The sequence below is a fragment of the Amblyomma maculatum genome, chromosome 1 (assembly GCF_055883805.1).
Source record: "Amblyomma maculatum isolate TAMU_Amacu chromosome 1, ASM5588380v1, whole genome shotgun sequence".
NCBI lineage: Eukaryota > Metazoa > Arthropoda > Arachnida > Ixodida > Ixodidae > Amblyomma > Amblyomma maculatum.
The window spans coordinates 266,446,449-266,469,245 of NC_139344.1; the positions used below are offsets into that span (position 1 = coordinate 266,446,449).

Sequence of the window (22,797 nt, forward strand, 5' to 3'; positions counted from 1 at the left end):
CCGTCGTCACAGGCGATGCAAACATCTAATTCTTCCGATATCGGACGAGTACCCCAAACAAATTTGCTATAAAAATATATACTTACAATCAAATATGTCATTGCTGCGCTGAATTGAACGGCAAGGATTCAGCGGTTTAGCTGGGAGAAGCATTTACGTGTCCGCGTTCAACTCCGCTCGTTGAGCTCGACATCGTCTTTGCTGCAATCTTACAGTTAGCCGGTGGGCACATTTGTTGCGACGGGCGATGGTTCCACTGTACAGTAATGTGAACGAGCGTCATTTAGAGCGCGCATATCTCATATCACAAACAGCATGTACTCGCATATCTCACCTGTCATCACTGTGGCCACTCTAGCTGTTCCTCATGCAGCATATTTTGTAGGTAAAATAAGAATGTTAATTGGGTATGCAACGTTACTTCTAGGTGACTGGAGGTGGCGAAGGGTGGCAGTTCCTGGCGCTGCGTGGCTGGGACGGTGGGTCGGCGCCGCTTGCGGCGGGGGCTGGCCAGCCATTGATTTTTGTCTGTCGTGGGCCGTCATTGCACCCGCGACCGCTTCGGTGGTGGTGGACGACGGCTGTTGTTGCGGCGCGCGTCTTTCTCTCCTTCTTTTTTTCTTGTCTATTTTTCTCTTCTGTCCGCACGAGGCAGCGGAGGTGGCTCAGCTACAGAGGCAGTAGCAGGCCCGTGCATTTTCTTTTCTTTCTTCCTATACAGCCACAACAACAACGTTACTTCTAGTAACTTTGGTCTATAGTACCTGCAGTAACTGCCACGCACAATTCTTCCGTGATGTAATGTAGTCCACCTTTAAGGCTTTTCTGGTCTAAATAAAATGCTAGTACACATCACATATCAAATTATAAGATCAAGAATTTCGATGACCCTATAGCTTGTTTTTGGCGCCGTTTTTTTGTTTGTTTGTTTGTTTTTGAAGTTGTACCCTGCTGATCATGCTGAAAAACAATACGCATTGCGCGCCTCTTGCCCCAAATTTTTACAGCTGTTTCAGCATGAAATCTTCTGAATTTAGTGGGCTAATATATATCTGAGGCCCTTGTCAATTAATTCGACTATTCTATTAGGCCTTGTCTATTTTCTGATAATAAACCGTTTCTGGCATCGACAAACATCTGTATAATCACACTGGCCCACCGAGTTCACAGTTTTGCATAACCCGCGGCACACTTCCTGAGCGTCGTTGTTCGGTTGTTCCGTCGGCTGATGCCCACTACCATGGGGACCAAGCTTGTGCCAGAGGCTGGGTACTTTGTCTAGCCTGCATCCCTGTATTTCTGCGTAGATTAGTCGATTAGTTGTGATTGGTCAGGGGAAGGCGAGCATACGATAGGTCAGTGGTCTGTCGAAAGCCGTACTAGTGGGTTGTTTGACAAAGCAAGTTCCAAAAGCGTATCAGGAGAGTAGCGGGGCCAGTTGGTACACAGCGCACTTTCGATAGGACACAAGGAGTAAGACAACGCACAGCACCAAAAGCGATGCAGGAACTATGGACATGGATAGAAACACTTCGATGACGATGGCTCCTAAGGCCTTGCTAAGGCTCCCAAGGCAAGGTCCGGAGGGTCCAGATGCGCCCGTGACCCGTGTCCTCGTGTACTGCAAGCGGCCCATGTGCACTATGCGGTTTTAGCAGTGTTGTATGTACTACGTACTTTAAAGAGCACCTCGTGGTCGCGATGTTAAACCCCCTAAACCAAAACAATTTAAAAGCATTACCATTATGTCAACGTGATTTTGTTAAATTGTTCACAGAATGTGCTGAAAGGGGGCGCCGCGATCTGTCGGCCACATAGCTGTGTTATGAGCTGTGTTGTCCGTCTGTCGCTGGAGGCAACGAGGCAACTGAGCAAAACGGAGTGTGCAGTTAAGTTTGTGGCGTGTTTTTTTTTTTACTGCCTGAAACATGGCACAAACGAACGCGCCGGCTGCTTTGTCGGGGTTCTACCTCGAGCTCAGCCGACATGGTAAAAGCGGAGAGTACGACCGAGCTCTGAAGGTTTGCGACAAAAGTAAGCTCGTCATTACATGTTGCCTGTGCATGCTCATGTCGTGGCTTGTCTTGCTGGTTTTTGCTCTTTCGGGTGCAGAAACGAAAGACAGTCCGCTTACTACGTGACATCGACTTTCAATTTCTTGTGCTGCTGCTGTCGGAATTCAGCCACGATCACCGTTATTCCTGGAGTCCATATGGCGACCCGCACTGAATTACTGAATTTGCTCCCAGCCGAGTTTTGCTCAAAGAATACTCGGGAGAAAACGTTGGCTAACTTGACTGGTTGTTAACTAACAGCAGGTAGCTAGGTGACACTGTTTTCAATCTCTTGTGTTGTGACTACTCGTTGCTTTAGTATCCGCTCACGTTTATCGTCCCCTCTTTCAGTTTTGCACGATTTTCCAACGGAAGAAAAGGCGCTTCAGTGCAAAGTGGTGTCATTAATACAGTTAGGAAATTTCAAGGATGCAATCGACGTTATCAACAAGAATTCCAAGCACATAGGGTGCGTATTAGCCTTTGGTTTATTGAGCATGGGAGCTTTTGGCAACAGTAACATTGGTATATATTGCCGTACTATGTGCTTTGTTGTGCAGGGATATGGCTTTTGAGAAGGCGTACTGCCTGTACCGATTGAATGACACGAAGGAGGCCTGGAAGTTGTTGAATAGCATTTCTACACAGAGCTTTAGAGTTAAAGAATTGAAAGCACAGGTGGTATGTATCAGTGGCAGTTTGTTGACTGCACTGCCAGTTGTGAAATTTGATTGATAAAATTTGTGGCTTTTTTAAAACTTATTGCAGCTTTATAGGCTTGAAAACTACAAGGAATGTTTTGATGTCTACAGGGACCTCATCAAAAATTCTGAGGTTAGTCCTTCCCTAGCCTTAGTAATTGTCGGAGCGGCACACTTTTTAATATAATAGTAATTTCGGCGCCAGACGTCATGTTGCCAATTGGCAGTAAAACTGTCAATTGCATGGATCATTTTGTGTGACGTCATAATTCCTGCTGCTGCTGGTTGCAGTTGTACACCCAGTGAGGTTACTGAGAAGGTTGATGCCAAAGCTGCTGCTTGTTCAGGAGTGGATGTTTTCATGCGTTTTTACTCTGACATTGAACTAATGTCCACTTGATTGGCTTTCCTTTCATACTTATCTGCATGGCTTGGTTTTTCATGTTAATTTGACTGGCCTCCGCCCAAGCTTGACCCGTGACAGCTACTACAACATTCCAGACACTACTGAAATTTTGTATGTAGTGACAGTCGGGCTGGGTATCTATATTTTTAAAGTGCATTTGCATTTTGTGTGCCTTTTGCCCCTGTTGTAATGGCACCCAGTAGCTGAATTTAAGGATGAAGGTCTAGTTTCTACCATTCTGGCCGCTTTTCAATGGATGTGAAATACAAGGCGTCTGTGTGCAACGTCAGCGTACATTAAAAAACCCCGAGTGGTTGAAATTTTCGGAGCCCTCTACTGCGGCATCCTACATAGCCCGAGTCTCTTAGCGGCATTAAATCTTTTACATTTAAACTGAACCAAAAAATTTGTGTGCTTTAGAAATGAGTGAGGCTATTGGGGATGCAAACTAGAAGAATTTCATTCTTGCCTCTTGACAAATGAGCAGTAATTGTAGTATAGCTAACAAAATGTTTTTATGCTCTTTTGGTTATTGACCATTTCATTAGTGCTACTGTTTTTACATATTATTACTTTTAAGGATGACTATGAAGAGGAAAGAGAAACCAATCTTGCAGCTGTTATAGCATCTTTGACCATGCAGACCAGACAAGAGGTACGTAGTCCTATTTTCACCGCTTGAAGACTTGTTTTCATTACACTCATGGTCTGGAAAAAAATGCTCAGGTGAAAGGTGCTCCGGACCTTGGTGAAGGCTCGTACGAACTATGCTACAACAAAGCTTGCGCCCTACTGGGTCTAGGGAAATATGCTGATGCACTTCAAAAGCTTGTTCAAGCTGAAGGCAAGTATCCTGACATGTTACTACATTATTTAGTTCTTTGTAGCCACTCAGTGCACGCTTGTCAAGCACGCATCTGCATTGAAAGCATGGTATGTCTTGTTTTGCTGTGTAGTGCGGTACCTAATTATAAGAACTGCAGACGTAACCATGCTAGTGTAGTTTTCATCAGTTCTGCTTTGTGTAATGCAGAGCATTGTAATATGGCCTCTTGTGCTGTTGAATGCAAGTTTATGTAAAGTCACCTATGGAGGCTAACAACTGCAGCTTCCATTATTTGGGACAGTACTCAAGTGAACATTCATCCAGTAGGATAACTAAACACCATTATATAGCTTTTTGTTAGATTACATCGCAGTAGAAAGTTCTACGGAATGAAATGGCGCATGTTTTGGTGTCCTTCAGAAGGGGTGGTTAGTTTTTGAAAACCAGAAATATGTTCACTGGAATGCTTAATCTTCTACATGTACTTGTAAAGAAAATGAAATGGCTGCGGCATGTTGTTGTCGTCATCCATTTTCGCCTTTAAGGGTTGATTTGTTTATTCAGTACTGCTGTCTTTCTTTTGACAGCCCAGGCAAGAGGGAGCACTTGTTTCGAAATTGTATCAGTTCTACTGCAGAGAGTGAGAGGGAAAATACGAAAAGAATAGAAAAAAAAAAAATGTACAGGGAACTAAGATAGAAAATGCGTGTATACAGTAGTAATAATATGATAAAGCACTATTTTGAATGGGGCAATAGGTGAGATCACAGGCAGTTGTACAAAACTCCAGTATATGGATGCAGTTCAGAAGAACCTTTGATGTGACTCGTAGTCACTTTGAGATTTTTTTTCTTTCCAATCAAGTCTTCATAGTCACCAAAGTGCATTTCTAGCTTTATGCAAGTGTCAGATATCAACACATCGACTAAACTGCAACCTGAAGCTTGCAAAGAATTGTTCATATATAGGACTGTTGTTGCTTATGTTTACAAATATGTAACTTGGAGTAAAGCTTTTATGAGAGGATGTTTGCAATGGCTAACAAAAAGTGTTTGCAGTGGTTTGAAAAAGAGCCAAGCAGTCGTTACTGTGGTCAGCAGCTTGCTGGCACATTCAAATCTTGCTCTGGCAGAGCATGACTGATAGTTTTTTTTTTTTTTCTGCTTGAAAAGAATGGCTTTTGGTGTGGTACATTTTGCATGTTTGTCAGGTTCTGGACGGCCTTCAATGAGAAAATTTGGATAATTTGGGAGATAACACTGCGTGAGTTTGTTGAGATCCTAGTGACATTAATCGCTTTCTTGGACCGATTTTGAAAGTCACTTTTTGAAGCTTGCAAAAGTGAAAATACAGAAACGCCATGTGTTGTGCTTTTTCGCAAGCCTCATGTTGCTTAGGCAGTATGGCGCTTTGCGGCTCGATGCTACCGCTGAAGGTGGCTCACGAGTCACCACAGCTTTTGTGTCTTTTTCTCCATAAACAAATATCTGGATTGCAGTGAAGGTGAATGGGACTGACAGCAGGTCTTCTGCATTTCACATAAGATATCACGCATGCACACTAAATATTGAGTCTAAACTTCTTGTGTTGAGAGCTCGGATAAAAGTGAACAGGCTGCAGGCGTTTATTCTTGCGCTATTCATTATGCGACTGAAGAGCAGCGTGAGGATTAAGAGCTGCAAATGAACTGGTCCAGTTTCAGTGTAGAAGTGGAGCAGTAGCCTCGAAGCCAATTCATCGCTAAAGGAGTCTGCTTGTCACATTCCACAGCCGCTGTCCACTGCTTTTGCCTCTGTTTGACTATAAGGAACTTGTGGAAGCTGATGTCATTTTATTTGTTGTGCCCCGAGGCGTAGCTATCCACACCACAATTTGTCAGAATATCACGAATTATGCTTTAAACCAAGCAGGCGTGGCACGCCCTGTGGGGATGGTCCGGCTTTTGCCTACAAAACGAAAGTCACTGCTGTCGCTAGTACCGACACTTCCCCTTGCCTACATGTTCTTATGCTTGTCTATAGAAAGAATTAAAAACACCTTATATGTTCAGTGGAGTAAAACGAGGATAAAATACATGGAGTGTAACAGCTGTAGAAGATTTAAAATTATGTTGTTGTCATAAAATGATTTTGCATGAGGTTATGACCTTTTATTGAGAATTTCTCCAGTTACATTAACTCATATGTGTTGCGTGTCCTGTATTTAGGACAGCAATTTTTTATTCAGCAACTCTAATTGTTTATCATGTGAAAGCTTGAGTCCATTTGCCTAGGTTCAAGAAATTCTTAACCCTTCCTGTGAAAGCATTGCATTGTGTGTGTTCTTGAAGCAGTTGGGAGATTAGACTTCCACTGCATTGGGATTCCACAAGAAAAGCAAACAAGATATGTGCATTGTCGTGATGATTCTACTACGTAGGATGAGAAATGTGACGTTAGAATCGATATCAGATGTTTGAAGCTTTAGCACACATAACAGACAGCATCTTTTCCTAGTGTCTTGCTTTGTATGGCATATAAAAAATGTATGTTGAGGAAAATATTTCCACAAATAAAATGATCCCGAAGTCAGAAGTAAAATAAATATTTTATATAAAGGTACTTCAATTTTTTTTTTATTGCATAAATTTTAATTCCAGAGTAGAAGCAAGGCACCACAGGGCTTGTAGTGTGTTTCCTGTTCTCTATTATTATTTTTTTTTTTTGCAGTTTATTTCGCTGTGAAGTACTAGGAAGCTTGCTTGCTTGTATGCCAATTTACTGGTAGAAAGAGCGTGAATTTTGGAACAAGTTGTGACTGATATGTTTCTTGATTACTGCTTAATACGTACAAAATTTCATGTGAAAGATGTATTGAGATGTTCTCACTTTGCACTCTCAACAGAACTATGCAAAAAGTCTTTAGAAGAAGATGACATTCCTGAGGATGAGATTGAGGAAGAGTTGGCCATTGTAAGGTAGGCTACTAGTAAGGTGGTCTGTCTGGTGAGCGTGACAAAGGTTGCTTTTTTTTTTTTTTTTGTAGGACACAGCTAGGATATGCCAAGCAGAGGTTAGGCTTCCCTGAGCAGGCCATGAAGCTGTACAATCACACTCTCAAGCAACGGTACGTACAGTTACTGGACCGCCCTGACATGGGAGGCAGCAAAATTGATACCCACTGTAATTCTACTTGCATTTGAGCTGTGTGCTTTGAAACTCTCTTGGGATCTAATTTATGGAGTGCCAAGTTAGAAATAATGGTCTGGGCTTAAAAATGTCATTGTACTGTTTTAAACGAAATGGTATTGTGGAAAAATAAGCCCAAGTAGCCAGCATTAGCCCCTTCAGGCGCCAATTAAAGTTTTTGAAAGGAAAATTTTTTTTTTTGCACCAGGCGTGATCAGTAGGCCGTGCAGAATTCAAATATAAAAAATTATGCAAAAGTATTTATATTTTTTTCGCGTCCACACACGTGGACATGGCGCCTCAAAGCTGCTACAGGAATGAAAACATTTTAGCATTTTCTGAATTTTATAACTAATTATTAGGCATGAATAAATGTTTTCCTCTCAGAATACCTTGCGCTTTCAAGACTATGACACCTGCACGCAAATAAGCGTATTACATACTGCTCTGCACGAAATAACGAAGTGCCGCGGCCACTTTAACAATTTCGGCATTAAGACACCGTGTCCACATTTGTGGACGCGAAACATTGAAAGTCCACTGAAGCACTTTTTCAATGTCTAAGATAACGAAATCTGGCACGTAACATCTACATTCCCTTATTGACACCTTCATTACAAGAAATAGTATTATTAGGCATCGGTTTAGAAAGAGGCATGCAATAATTGGAGCTGCTGATTCGTGCGACGTCCATCTTTGCTTGCTGTTTACAAAAACATTTCGCTGTAGCAACAAGATATGGCGCCATGTACTCGACAGGGCGGTTCCAAATGTTACGGGTGCCAAATTCAAAAGCAGAAATTCGCACTCCATGGAAAGATATAGGGAAATTTGGGTCACGTCCACATATGTGGGCACAGCGCCTGAAGGGGTTAGATAAACTTTGCACCTGACTGCTTCTCTGCTTCTGGTCACTTGTATTCATTGGTGGTCTCCTCCCATTCATGCTTACACATGGCGTGTTGTTTTCATTTAGAGCTCTTGCTACTGGCTGAATTAGTCATCATGACTTACATCATAATTTGCATTAGGGGAGGGGGATGGAAGACAAATGTATACAACCTGAGCATGTGCAGAAACTTTACAAAAACTCTCTCAAAGTGGCCGCCATACAGCAGACCAGTGCTGCCAGTATTAAAACGCATGCCATTCGATGCACCTTCGGAAGGGCTTTAACATGACTCAAAGTAAACACTGAGCATGTACAGCCAGTTGAGCCAGGCTTTGTGGGTGTATATGCAGTGCCGGACTCTGCGGTGTCTAAATATGTGGTTTATCTATATAGTTGCACGGGATTTTGTTTACAGACCCTCTGACAATGCCATCATAGCTGTGGCAGCCAACAACATTGTAACAGTAAACAAGGTAAGAAAGTGTGTGTTATAATCTGTTGCATCTTTTTCTGTGCACAAAGTTGTTTACCCATTTCCAGGTTTCGTTAGATGGTGTGCAGTGCATGTAACATGCAAGGGAGTGATTACTCATTAGCACTCAACTGAGCACGACCATACAACTATGTAGGAAAGCAAAGTTTCGGTGCAAGCTGTATATCTTGCACAGAAACATTGCGTTTAAAAAAAATTCGCTCTAGTTTGAAGCATGCATGGAGCATCTGAAGTCATTTGCACTCTGACCTTAAAGTCTTGAGCCACAATACCTGTGAAAATAAGGTATAACATAGGCTGTAAAGGCAGATGTTGATGGAATAATAATGTAATTGGCTAGGTGTGCTATACATAGCCAGCATATGCATTATTCTGTCACTGGAATTCTGAAGCTCTGCAGGAGACACTGAAGAGTGCTTAAAGCAAATTTTTGTTGAGTACAGGTTGTGTAAAGTAGTACACAGACACGACCGGAGCACACATTGTTACCGGAACACTAAAGCTATATCTTCAAGCTAAGCAATGAAGTGCTTGAGGAGAGTTAGGTACAAGTGCTCAATAAGTACCCTTGGACACTAGCAGTGCCTGTTGTTTAGAGGCAGCTCACACCAAGTGCATTTTATTCATTGCTAGTTTTTGGGGTATTTAGTAGATTATTTTACTATATAGTGCTGTACTGAAAGCTGTAATGTCACTTATGGTGTCCTGCTGAATGATTGGAGGCTTGCTGTAGACCAAGAGCAGAATAGAATGTTTGTGGCTGATGCATAAGTGTTAAACATCTGGAGAAAGTGAACAATTGAGCTCTATGCAATAGCTGCTTAAATTATCTTTTGCTTGGTGCCTGGCCAGTACTTTAATAGGATACTAAGCACATGGTAAAAACACACATGTTTTGGGGGATGTAGGAACGGTTGATGATAGCTCTAGCATTATTATGACTAAATTTTGGCGTGCCATTGCTACTGGCTTAGCTGTTATCCCAGGAAACATTGAGTGCAGTGAGGTTTGTAAACAAATGCTCTATTGTTTTGTAACCTTTATTTACTGCCCAGGACCAGAACATGTTTGACTCCAAGAAGAAGATTAAAATGGCAGTTGCTGAAGGACTGGAGAGCAAACTGACTTCACAACAACGGCGAGCTATCGCCCTCAACCACTGCCTGCTGTTGTACCACACAGGTCAGCTGGATCAATGTGTCAAAGCCATCAGCGTACTGGAAAGGAATTTCACGAATGCTGGTGACCAGGCAGTGCTGCTTCAGGCAGCTACAGTGCACTGTAAGGACAAGCAGCTTGACAAGGCAGTGCAGCTGCTCAAGGTAAGGCTGAGCTTAGCTTTCCTTGTGGTGCTGGATTACAGTATTTTTAACACTTCTGTGTTCATTTACGAGTAACAGGTGGCATTACTTTTGCTAAATATAAGATATTCACTATTTTTGGTGCACTCATTAACTTGAACTACTGGTAAGAGATTGTTTTTTGTTTTTTTTGTTCACTTCAGTGTGAAATTAATTACTCGTAAATGTTGATTGCTGTGATTGCTTCGATAGCTGCTATGCTTGGAATGAGTAGTGCGAGAGTTACCTTGCATGGATACTAACTTCCAATAAAGGCTGTATGGGGGCTAGTTAGGTTAGTGTAAAAATTAGGAAAAGCCCACTACATAAAGGAGAGGACAAGTATTCACAACGAAGCACAAGTATACATCACTGTGCATACTTGTCCTCTCCTTTATGTAATGTACCTCATTGTGTTTGTGTCTCCTCTACTTCATGTAGGCCTGTCAACTTAGCAGCACAAACTTTTTATCAACTTGAGTAACTTCCAACTCTGGCTCATATTTCCGTTATTGCAACATTAACTGCAACTTCCACTTCTGGCTCATATTTTCGATATTGCAACATTAACTGCAAAGTGTTGGGAAAAGTTTTTGCTCGTTACGGTAGTGTTGTGTGTGTTACCATCAGTGCATGCTGGGTATGTGTGCCGGCGGAGGAAGCAGGTGATGTGACCATGCGATGTCGATGTGTAATCATGTGTAATCCTGATAATAAACGTTGAAATACTACAGCTACATCTTTCGATTCTGGCTCTTGTTCCATGTTTAACTCTCAAAACAGATGTAGTAGTAACACTTTAGGCTAGTGTGATGGAGGCACATTTTATGTTTAATCTATTATATTGTAAATGCAATCCTTTCAGTTTTGAGACTACGATTTCTAAAAGTAACTCTTCTAAACTTGTAAGCAGTACACGGGCTATCTAGTATTTCTGCATGGCAGTTTCTGAAGTAATTTGCCAGCCAAATGAACTTGCTGTTAAAATGATGAGGTAAGTTGTTTGGTGGTTTGAAATATAAGAGCAAATGGTCCTATTTAGTGATAGCAAGTAGCAGTGTTTCCAGAAGGCCTGGAGTACATGATTTGGCCCTTATAAGCAAACCCTTGCAGACACCACCTTTAGGCAAGTTGAAATTTACGTGACACTTTCACAGTGCCATTTATGAACAGATGTGAAAGTTCTTCACAACCGCAGGCTTGTGCAGTAGTACATTGGTGTCTAGCAAGAGAGAAACCACAGTTTGAAGTTTACTGTCCTGGGACGGGCCAAATTGCATGAAATATTGCATTTACGTGTTACATATGAAAGGAGTTAATAGTCATTGACACTTTAGTCTACCTTGCGTAACATAATTAGGATTACTGTAATTTTCTGTTCAAACAAGCCACTTCCTGTTTGAAATTTGAGAAATTCTTTAGTGCTTTGACAGGTGGTTGCATTTGCAGCATCAGGGCATTCAAAGAGCCTTGATTTCTTTTGCTATACGTTTTTGGACATTGGCATTTCTTTGCTATCTTTACTAAAAACTGCAAGGTTGAGTTTGTGCATTTTGGGCACAAGTCATCTGGATGCGTGCATCATCCTTGTGGAGACAACAGGCACAACCTTTATTGGTCCTATAAACTCTAGCTTTCAGTTGTCTCACTACCAAATCAAGAAGGCAATACAAGTCCATCTATTGTGTGATGTAGAGATGAAAGCTGTTAGCATGGACAGGTATTGTTGGCATTTTGCAGGCAATCTAGTGAACTGGTGCTGCACATACAAATTTGGAAATCTTCTGTTTCATGCAAAATTAACGTAAATAAATACCAGAGGTATATTCAGTAGTAAAAGTGTGCTGCTTTTGTTGGTTGTACATCCAATGCATATAGTAACATTTTATGCTTGTAACACTTTCTCTCTTTGCTTTCCCTATTAGGAATATGCTGAATGCCACCCAAGCCAGTCGCTGTCAATATCACTCACTTTGGCTCAGTTACTGCTATCACAGGGGCACCTCAGTGACTGTTGTCAAGTTCTGAAATCCCTTGGTAGCACTACCTACAAGCTTGGAATTGTACGTATATGCTCCAAGTTTGCTTATTGTGTCTAAATAGCCCAGAAATCTGTACATGCACTAAAGAATTCAGCAAGACGAGTTTAATTTCCCCCAGGAATGCTGTGCTTTTCTTTCTTCATTCAAATCCTGTAAAATTTGTGCATTGTGAGTTGTTCAAGATGAGCACATGCCAACAGCTTAGCACAGGGCCTTCCAAGTTATTCCTTGGTTGAACACTGGCTTCTGGTGGCAGCTGTTTTGTTGTGTAAAATCATTGACTCATACTGATATGCATAGGGAAGTCTCAGTTCCTGCAAAGTGGTCTAGATTGGGGCTCAGGTGTGCCTGTTGCAGAACTTCATTCAATTGCCAGAAAACAATAGAAGCTCTGTGGCTACAGTAATAGTCTGGTATGGGATATTTTTTGCAACTGTTTACGCATGCCACCATGGGTATACAGTCGAACCCGGTTATATCAAACCCGGATATATCGAACTCACGAAATATCCCCTTGAAAATCTCATGTAAAAGTATAGGAAAGCCGCGTCATATATCGAACTCAATTTCACCGGTCGTTCGATATATCGAACTCCGCACCACGCACTGGAAAGTGTGCCTTCCCCAAAGACAATCGCATCACCCTTGGCCGTTTGCTGCGTGACGTTTTCAAGCCACGCGCGGAAGGAATGAGAGGGGCCAGTTCGGCGACGGCTGGTCTGGACAGCGCCGCGCCCATTCCCCAAAGGCGCGCGCATCTGCACTTGTCGTTTCCCGCGCGCCAACACATGACGTTTGCAAGCCATGTGCGTGGGTGTGCCCATTCTTTTGCCGAGCCTATCTCTCTCCTTCAGTACGCGCAACGCATGCGCCAAGCCAGCTCAGCCCGTTTTCGGACAGACGTCGGACGCTTTCTCCAGCGTGTGTTGCGAACCCTCTGCGTGCGGCGGCGCGGCGGCTGACATGGCTATGGCGCCTGTGGATGTTAAAAAGCGGCAGCTCTCCGTTTTTTTTTTTTTTTTTTTTTTTTTGCGAGAGTCATCTTTTGTTATCGTTGCGCTGTACGCGCGCCGTAGCGTAAGATATGGCGGCTGCGGACGTTAAAAAGTGGCAGGGTCTTTTTTTTTTTTTTGCGGGGATGTTTATTTTATTTATTTTTTTTAATCGTTTATCCTTGCATGTATGAATCAGTGAAAGCACGCGGTCAGCTGCTGCGATCATGACGCCCGCCCCAAGCGCGGCGTGATAAATCGAACCGGGCTTGTGCAATCAAGCTATCACGGGCACTCTGCCAAGTTCGCTCCCCACCACCGCAGGAGCTGTCAACAGATAAACGCGCCCTGACTTTATCGGTGCGCAGCATCTTGGCACGCTGCCGATGAGCTGTAGGTGAGACGACCGAAACGGACTGACACGCGCCGTCGACATGCAAGCGAAAATGCTCGCGATTTCTGCCGCCGCGGCGATACAGAAACCCTGTTTTGAGCTGCCGGGGTGGCTCGAGCGGCAAGAGGGACGCAGTTCCAACAAGTTTGAAAATTTTCGCTCTGCCGCTGCCGCTCGTCGCTGAGATCGCTCAGTCGCTTGCATGTGAGCGAGCTGGCCTTAACTAATTCTTTTTTTTTTCAAATTCTCTGGTGCAAAAGTGGAGGGTGGGTTCATTATGCGAGTGGGTTGATTACGCGACAAATACGGTATCGTTTTTTCGCATCGTAAGTGTCGTCACAAGCCGATTTTTGTATATCGAATTATCGATATATTGAACTATTCCGCGATCCCCTTCGAGTTCGATATATCCGGGTTCAACTGTATAAACATTCCTGTTACCAGGCCAGAATGCAGCAGAAGTGCAATTTTTTCCTTAGCTTGTGCCATGAGTTTTTCATTTTGCTGCCAAGTGTATCTTTGGTAGTTTTGAAAGCCTGTCATTTCTTTTTGAAGGAAGAATATGCATTTCTGAGTACAGATATAATATGCGGGGTAGAATTGCGCCACTAGCCTGCAAGATCTTGAAACAATCTGGGGTATGCGCTTCGCACAAAGAGCTTATTTGTGTACGAGGTCGTCAGGGTGTAGAGGTAAATGAGCGTGCACATGCCACCGCCCGAGCTTTTCTCCTCCGGGTTCTTTTCTCCACCCTCCCTGAAGTCTGGGACTCCCCACAACCATTATTAACCTACGCTGACATATTACAGCATTTGCGCTTATCAAGGCAAAAGTTTCCATGCCCAACCAAGGGATTAGATAAAGTAGAACAGTGGAATTTACGCCGACTACAGACCTTGTCTTTAAACAGTCCAGTAAAGCTTCACGTTATCGATCCAGAATCCTTTTCAGCGGAATGTAAATTTTGTGGGCAGAGAGCAGATTTGTACCATATGGCATTTGCCTGCCAGGCCAATAGTGCCTTAGACACTATAAAGCAGCCCTGCCCTGTCCAGCTCGGACCTCGAGGACCAGCGAGCCCTTGTGGAAAGAACGAGGGCGGCAGCCTTAGCCAACGGAATCTCGGACTAGGGATCCGACCAACTTTCCCATAAATCCCCCTCCCTTTTTCTTTTCAATAAAAAGCTTTCATCATCATCATATCATCATCAAAACAGCTTCTAAACAAGATGCAGGGAAAATGCTTAGCTTGCTCACTTCTTTTGCTTAACTCAATTTTCATGATGGAAATATGTTGTTTGCCAGCTTCGCTAAGATAAAGTGCTGATGATTTATTATTTGGTTTTTGATAGGTTTCAGCTTTGGTGACACTTTATAAAAACCTTGAAGACAAGGAAGCCACTGCAGCAGTATTTGCGGATGCTATTGCTTGGTATAGAAAGAACAAGGTGAGTGGTGCTATGTGTGGCTAGCAGTTCCCCCCCCCCTCCCCCCCTTCTTCCTGTTTTATTATTTGGGGTAGGAATTGGGCACATGTTTTACAGCAACAGCTGTTTAAGGGATGCACTTTGTCACAATGCCAAAACACCAGAGGTTGTGTGACTAGCACCAGTGCAGCAATGTCATTGGATGTATCGCACGAAGTGGGTTGACTAATTGGTTCTTGGCCTCGGTCAATGTGTGGTGCGACATGCTGCATTACTCCTCCATTGTCTTGGGAGGACCAATGCTCTGTAGGTCACTAGGCCGCCTCGGCAGCCATTCATGCAGTAGTGACAGCTTCCAATCATAGCAACCTGCAAAACGTGTAATTTCTCCAGTATCTCTGATGAATTGTTTGTCCTCTCATACAAGTAAAAACAATAGAGTGCCAGTGTTAAGCAGTGCTGCTGTGGTGTTTACCTACTCACTATATCAGTTTCTAGCACCTAAAGGAGTCAAACATGCCCTCTTTTGCTCTAGTCTGTAGCTTTCCAGACTTTTCTTGTGAATATGGGATGTCACAGGTAACGTAGCTTTCACTGTAATTCACTTGTGATGGCAGTTGTTGCATGAAGCATTTTTTTGCTTGACGCATTCAAGTAGTTTATCTGAATGCGGATGATCTGAAGTGAATTCTGCTGGGTGGTTGTGGGCATTAAAGTTATCAGGGCAGTTTGTTTTTGTGAGGAAGAGGCTCACATCTCGAACAGAAGCTCACTTCTCGAACACTGTAATTTTTGCCTGTAATGCAACCTGTAGCTTAACTTGTATTAATTTGCTGTTTGTGTTGTCTCTGTGAACAGTGGTGAAGTTGTTGCCCAGTTACTTGTGTTATTAATGCGAAAGCTTTCTTGGCTCATGACTGGTGTGGACAGAGCCTGTCATCAAAGTCTGTGGGCAGTGTGTGTCCGCAAGAACTTAAACTTAAAAGGGCGATGACAGGGTCGTTCGATGTATTGCCGTTTTATACTTCTGTGAATAATATACAGGTCTGTGATTCTATGAGCAAAATCTTAGTGCCTAGCGTGCGGCGCATGTTACAAAAAAACGCGATAGAAATCGGAATTGGGAAGCTCCCCCCACCGAGAGCGATTGCTATTTTGAAATGCTCATGTGACGTCACAGAGGATACGCGGTGGAGGGTCGTCTGCAGTGCAGGCTGCAACATCAAAGCACACGTCTCTTTATTTATTTATTTTTTTGGAAGATTGACACAGTGATTATCCCTCATGCAGAAGTGCTTGATGAAGATGTTACCGCAAGAAAGCAATATAGAGTAAGGCATGTTTTCTTCAGCATAAGGTACGGTCACACCCAGTGGGCTGCACGCGATTAGGTTCCTTAGCTTATTGGCGCATTGATCAGTTGAACACCAGCAACGACTCCAGCGCGCCTATCACCGTAGTGTGAGGTTTTCGGGCCCGTGACGCCGACATCAGTCAGCGGACGGTCGTCCAATCTGTTTTGGTCGGATCGAAGGCTGAGCGAGAACTTGCCACCCGATGAGTGGACGGCCTGAACAGCTGCACTTGTCTGTAGCTTAACCATGTTAGAAAAAGGAAAACAAGAAGCTACACTTTATATGTTTTTCCTTGTCATCAGCAATGACCTTGGCTGCAAATGTTAGTCAGTGCCGAACTGCCGGCCCGTTTAGCGACGAGTAGGCTTAGCTTGAGTACACTGAGTTCGGGTAGAGTTTCGGCGATTACGGAGCGCGCATTCACAAGCTTTAGCGGTTGCATTTGGCCATCGAGTGTACTGACAGTAGCGACCCCAAATCGACAACTGTTTACATGAAAAAGTGAGTGCACATTGAGCAGGAAGCGTCGATGTGACCCTGTCTGGCGAGCGCAGCCGGCAACTGTTGGCGCCACTTGTGTGTGCAGGGAGGTTATAATAGTGTGTGTATGCCCGACGCAGGCAGGGGACGTAGCGTCCACGGCGATTCTTGCTGTGCAGTTGTAGTTTGTGAACAAATAAAGGCGCAACTGGTGCGAAAAAAAGTGGATAGTTTTGGTATTTCTAGCTCGGCTTACATTTTATGCCGTGCGAAAGAGCAGCATACATCCAATCACTACAAAAGCTATGTAAACAAAAATGCTGGGGGTGTAGTCGTAATCCGCGAATCGGTGTATTCCTGCGGGAGTTTAGGGTTCACACACTAAATACTAAATGATATATGTTTACGTTGATGCACGCATGAGTCATTTGCTGGAGAAGCACTAGAAAAATGCAAGGTGAGGCTCGGGAGTCAGTCGCAGTCGCACGCGTGGCTGCGGGGGAGGCAAGATGGAGGCAGTTGCGGATGGGAGGCTCTTGTTCGGTGCGGGCATGCAGTGAAGCGAAGTCGAATCGCGTTGGGTTTTGCGATGATGGGACTGAAGCAGCGGCGGCACATGCTTTTGTGCTGCTTTCGTGTGCTGGCCGTGGCCAGACTGAACATAGTTTTGCAAAAATGCTTTACCAGCCGAAAATAATTAAGTCTGACTAACACGCGCATATAACAGCAAGTCAAGAGGTACTGCTTCGTTCAAATGTTTTGTCTGCTCCTCTAATGTCGCAAGGTATGCTCTCGCGTCATTGTATGCTTGTTTGAGATTTACTCTTAGTTTTTGCACCGAAAGAGCGACGGCAATAGCTCAGAAATCGGGAGCATAACGCTAACCCCTCCCCCCTTTCGCGGCGCATATATACGGTGGAAGGAAACGTCAGACAAGTGCCTTTTTATATGTAGGAGCGCTTCTTGCTAAAACAAGCTAACTCTCATGACGTAAGAATGATATGCTTCTGATTGTATGCCTAAATAAAACAGCATGAGCCCGTCGATTTCGGCCTCCTCGGCAATCTCTAGACGAAGCCAAAAACTAGTCCAAGGATCACTAAGATCGCATATTATAGTGAAGGCTTCTCAAAGAAAAGAGAATATGTGAATAAAATAGTTTTGCTGAAGAAGAAGAAAAAGAAACTGTGACCACCATCCATCGCGTACATGCAAAAGTGCAGCCGACACTGCAAATAGCAGACAACATAGGGATAATATCTCGTGACGTCAGCAGCCAATGGTTGCCAGACTAGAAAGCTGATTTCAATATTATTAATAAAAATAAATTTTAAAACTATCTACTGCACCGAATGAGCTCAAATTCGAGGATTTATAATTTAACATCTGTGGAGTGAAATGCAATAATCAGTTTATGTTCAGTTGTTAGTGGTCAGGACCCCTCTAAGGAAAAAAAAATTGTGTCACTACCATGATTCGAACCACCATCCTTCCATTCTCCAGCTGAGCGTGCAAACCACTACTCTACACATACCTCGTGAAAATGATTTTTTAATTCTTTTCGTCTAGCTTAAGGATGCCAAAGGGCACTGAGGGAAAGGACAACAGTGGTAAAAAAAAATGAACAAACATTTCAAAAAAGCTGTTCTCAAGTACAGGTTATGAATGGCAACGGATGCATTCTGAAATTTGCACATGCAGAATTCAAAACAAATCAGTCAATGAATCAGTCAATGAATGATGCAGATACGTGGCATCATCTTAGCAGGGTTGACATAAAGCACCACAGCATAGCAGTCTTGCGCGGCTGTTGCCAGGGAGCAGCAAATGAGCCTTGAGCCTCGAAATAGCCTTGATTTATGGTGAAGAACGCATTGCAAATGTCAAAGGCTAAAGCAGTGAACATGCAGTAACATAACCGGCAACAATAAAAAAAAATGCTTTTGTGTTACTGCACCTAAAGAGCCTTAAGTGTACCCCATTCGGCCCATGCCGAATGCATTGCAGCACGCCGGAGTTGGCGCTGTTCTCTTATCTTACGATCCATTGACAAAGCTGCTGCTTTATACGTTGCTTTTACTTGAAACTTTTCTGTTTGTTTCAGTTCAGCCCATGAGGAGGTAACTAACATTGAGGCATCTTTTAAGGGGCTCATGGAACGAAATCCTGTGTGCGAGAGTTGTGCACGAGATGTGCGTGGGATTTGTGCATTGGATCTGTGCATTGCAACTGTGCGCTGATGTGTCACTTGTCAGTCATCCTGATGATGTCATCAGAAAAATAAAAATCCTGTCTCCACCGGAAATCGAACCTCCATTCCTCGGATCCCCAGCCGAGTGCCTTAATCAACTGCATCACGCCCGGGATTGTGAAACGCACCTTATTTTCCATGTCTACTGTGAGGATGATAGCAAGTAGCGATGACAATTATGCTGCATTTAGTGATAATGGCAATGATGACAGTAGCGATGACAATGATGCTGCATTTAGTTGATAATGATAATGCGAGTAAACGTGATGCACTGTGTGCAGCAGCAATGCTTCGGCTTTTGCATTCCTGCAGTGCTCTCGGAAATTTTTTACCATACCAAATTTTTTACCATGTAGAGTCAGAGCCATAATTTCTGCTTTATAAAGGTAGTATGATTTGCATGTTCTGCTGTTTTGTTCAGTGTCCTTGACAGTTTTGCTGTTAACCAGCCCATCATGCTCGCTTTACTGGCAGCCCACTGAGTAGCATGTCTGCTGTGCAGGACAGTGCAGTTGCATTGACAATCATGGCATTAGCTGACTAAGCAAACATTTCTTGCAGCCCCGATCTTCTGAGCTGAACTTGCTGACACGAGAGAGTGCCAAGTTCTTCCTTTCCAACGGACAGGTCCAGGAGGCAGCCAGTGTGCTGGAGGAATTGCGCAAGGTGGAACCGCAGGATCCGAAGGTGTTGGCACAACTCATTTCAGCCTACTCGGTATTTGATCCCAAGAAGGCCAAACAGTATCCTTATCATATTTGGTTTATAGGCAAAGCTCTGATTGCTTCGTGTGTGTGTGTTTTGCCGTCAGATAGTTTTTAGTTTAAAGAGTTTACACCCCAAAGCAACTCAGGCTACGAGGGACGCCACAGCAAACGGCTTCGTGTATTTTGACCACCTGGAGTTCTTTAATATGCACTGACATTGTACAGTACATGGGTGCTTTGTTTTTTGCATCCATCTGAGAGAGGCTGCTGGGGCCGGGATTTGATCCTGCATCCTTGGGTGCTACAGTTGAGTGCCATAACCACTGAGCCACCACTGCGGGTTTTGCCTTCAGATTATGCACCTTAGCATTTTGGGAATGGCAAAAGCAGACCATGCAAAACAGTGAACGCTGGATGAGTGAGACTTGGCTAAAGGCAACTTGTATATAATTGAACCCAATTGAATAGCTTAGGCTGGTTTCTTGTGCTTGTCACTGTAAGGCTTTTCAGGTAATATTATTTACATTGTACTTTTGGTTTTGTAGAACTAAAACAGAAATTTCTACAAAATTAAAATACGAAATGTAAGTAGTTCACAACCAGAATCATGATGATGATGATATGGCCCGAACACTTTTCAACGGGTGATCACAGTGGGTTCTCTTCTTCTGCCAATCATTGTTGCCAACTGAAAATTTGGGACCTGGGTAGATGTAACAACTGTTAGGTATAGATGCAACTGCTTAAAATGCAGAATAGTAGCAACTTGTGCAACTAAATTTTTGTTCTTATCGTGGAACTTTTTTTTTTTTTTTTTTTGTTTACAGTTTTGGGCTGTGGTAATAGTGCCATACTTTTAGGCTAAAACGTCGTTACATCTTTTTAAACGAGCTTATATACACAGAATTTCAGGAAAAAATTTTTGGGAACACTTGGTTGGAGTAACACAACTATTGTGTGATTGTGCAAGCATATGTGTGCAAAAGAGAGGGAGGGAGATGCTCATAATGTTGGAATCTCTGCAACAACCCCGAAGCAAGGCTGCAGCCGTGCTGTAATGTTTTGTCACAGCACATATCTGGCATGATGTGGCCTTCTGTGCTGCATTGATGCTTGCATCAAGGATTAGTTGCACTGTCTTTATGAAGTGACTTACAGCATGCTCTATAATATGTTCATTACTACATAATTATCATTATCATTATTACTGCATATTATCAGTTAGGCTACCTCCAGCATCAGAGTCAATTGTAAAAACAAAAACATTCTCGGCAGCTTGCACAAGTTCAGGCCTGTTTAAAGTGCCCTTTCCGAAACAGGAAAAAACGTTCCTTTGTCCTTTTTCTGAAACGTTTCTTCTGAAATGTTTCAAAACCCTAACTCTAGCTATGTGGCTAGCAGGATGGGTAATTTTACCTTTATTGCATTCCTTGATGTCAAGAAAATCAATTTTTGCTTTTTAGCAAGTTTCCTTCAGCAGAATTTTGTGAAAGGTCATGACAGAAGCATTGCACAATGTATTGCATAAGCTTACGAGAACTTCTTTTTCATGAAATTAAAGGGCATATTTGAGATTAGCACACAACAAATGCATGGTATCTGAATATTTTATATTTATGACTTCAGTAGTGAAAATTTTCGATCAAATGCCCTTGTCCTCCCCAGTGTATGTTGCATCATGGTACTTACTTCTTTCACTTTCAATTTTACGAAAAAAAAATAGATGTTGGTTTGCTCATTTGTAGCTTGTTGGCTCAGAATTGCCTAATGTTAAATGCAACTTTTCTATTGGGTGAAGAAAATGTTGAAACTTCTCTGCGGGCTGTGAGCTATATGGTAATGCCCAGGGAGCCCTTACTGAACAGGTGTATAGATTGCAGTAGGAAATTGCAATTCTTTTTGACATTTTCCTTGATTGATGGCATTCAGAGTGAGTGCAGACCTTCCACCAGCTGAGGAGATCACTCGTCAGGTTGATGTGGATGCTCTTGAAACTATGTCTTGGACTATGGGTGCACGTTATGTCAAGAAAGCAGTCAAATCTGAAGCCTCTCCTGTTACACGGGGTCAAGATATTGTCAAGAAGAAGAAAAAGAAGAAGAAGGGTTAGTGTGAAGGCCCTTTTTTAAACCGCTTCAGGCACTCCTTATGTTCTATTACCGAGAAAAAATTGAAAATTTTTTGTAGACTCAAATCTCATTGTTCACAAAAATAACATGAATAGCTTAAACACTTTTCCATGCTCTTTGAATCGCAGCCATTTTTCCTTTTATTGAAAAACATATCTATACACAATTAACTATTTGCCTGATCACTCAAAGCCTTTTCCTGATCAAATTATCCGCTGCAGTATTGTTTAGTGAAACTCTTTGTGAAAGGATACTGTACCTAGCAGCACTTCCTAGGTGAACCATGCAACTTGGCAATGTCCATTTCTGTTTCTTAGTTTGGGAAAATGATTTTATTTCTCGACGTGAAATGGTTCTTGCAAGGTTTTCACTTGTAGCTGGTACCTCTGACATCCTGAAAATAACACTAGATGCTTGAAGGAAAATTTTGAAGATTTGCATCCTCAGTTGTTAACTCTGTGCCACAAGTGTTTAAACTTTGCTTTAAGCTTTTACTTTATGACTTGGGATATTGTTTTTAAAGGGTAGCACAGATAAATCTTGTCTTTTGTGCCATTTTTAGAGCATTTTGTGTGACTTTGGTGCTGGGGGAGATACATACCTTTGCTATATCAGTTAGAAATGACTGGTCACTGCTGCATTTTTACCACAGTTAAAAACATGCCACTTTGCAAACAGACAGGTTTAGTTTGCATGGATGGGCGCAGTCATCTTGTGCTGTTGGGATGCAAGTTATGTCATCGTGCTACCCTGCATTGGGCACCTTCGATTTACCATTGTTGGGCAGCCTGCTGGCTGTTAGAAAATTCATTTCTGATAGAAAATGGCACCGTGGTCACATGGGCTGGCACCATCTTCTTTCCATGTTTATAGTCCTCCCTCCCATTCCCCTCTGCACCACGCATCTTGCTTCTACAGTCTACAGCCCCAAATATGTCTTCTCCTTGAGTCTTAAGAGTCTAGTGGTTTAGCCATCTCAAAGGATGCCATTTTACCTTTACAATACCTATCGGACTTGCGATTACACCATTATGTCTCTGTTGCTTTGAGGTTTCCTAGACTGCGCGCGTGCCTTAATGCCATCATTTGGTGGCAATATGTCACTGTGACCAAACGCTCTTTACATAGCAGTTTCTTAACT

The 22,797-nt window shown here is 42.9% G+C and overlaps 1 protein-coding gene across 2 annotated transcripts in view; it reads left to right on the forward strand.

Annotated features, from left to right (window-relative positions):
• The first annotated feature begins 1,798 nt into the window (after positions 1 to 1,798).
• Positions 1,799 to 22,797, forward strand: part of Srp72 (signal recognition particle 72) — a 29,944-nt gene continuing 8,945 nt past the window's right edge. Inside the window, exons 1-14 of one of the 2 annotated variants that reach the window (XM_084591140.1) lie at positions 1,799 to 2,034; positions 2,406 to 2,523; positions 2,615 to 2,735; positions 2,823 to 2,888; positions 3,742 to 3,816; positions 3,888 to 4,005; positions 6,871 to 6,943; positions 7,012 to 7,092; positions 8,462 to 8,519; positions 9,595 to 9,861; positions 11,805 to 11,942; positions 14,660 to 14,755; positions 19,382 to 19,563; positions 21,457 to 21,632. In XM_084591140.1, the coding sequence (XP_084447266.1) occupies positions 1,929 to 2,034; positions 2,406 to 2,523; positions 2,615 to 2,735; positions 2,823 to 2,888; positions 3,742 to 3,816; positions 3,888 to 4,005; positions 6,871 to 6,943; positions 7,012 to 7,092; positions 8,462 to 8,519; positions 9,595 to 9,861; positions 11,805 to 11,942; positions 14,660 to 14,755; positions 19,382 to 19,563; positions 21,457 to 21,632 (1,675 nt within the window). In that variant the 5' untranslated portion in view covers positions 1,799 to 1,928. Of the gene's footprint in view, positions 2,035 to 2,144; positions 2,319 to 2,405; positions 2,524 to 2,614; positions 2,736 to 2,822; positions 2,889 to 3,741; positions 3,817 to 3,887; positions 4,006 to 6,870; positions 6,944 to 7,011; positions 7,093 to 8,461; positions 8,520 to 9,594; positions 9,862 to 11,804; positions 11,943 to 14,659; positions 14,756 to 19,381; positions 19,564 to 21,456; positions 21,633 to 22,797 lie in introns of those variants that run through there. The other variant, XM_084591141.1, reaches the window with a different exon arrangement.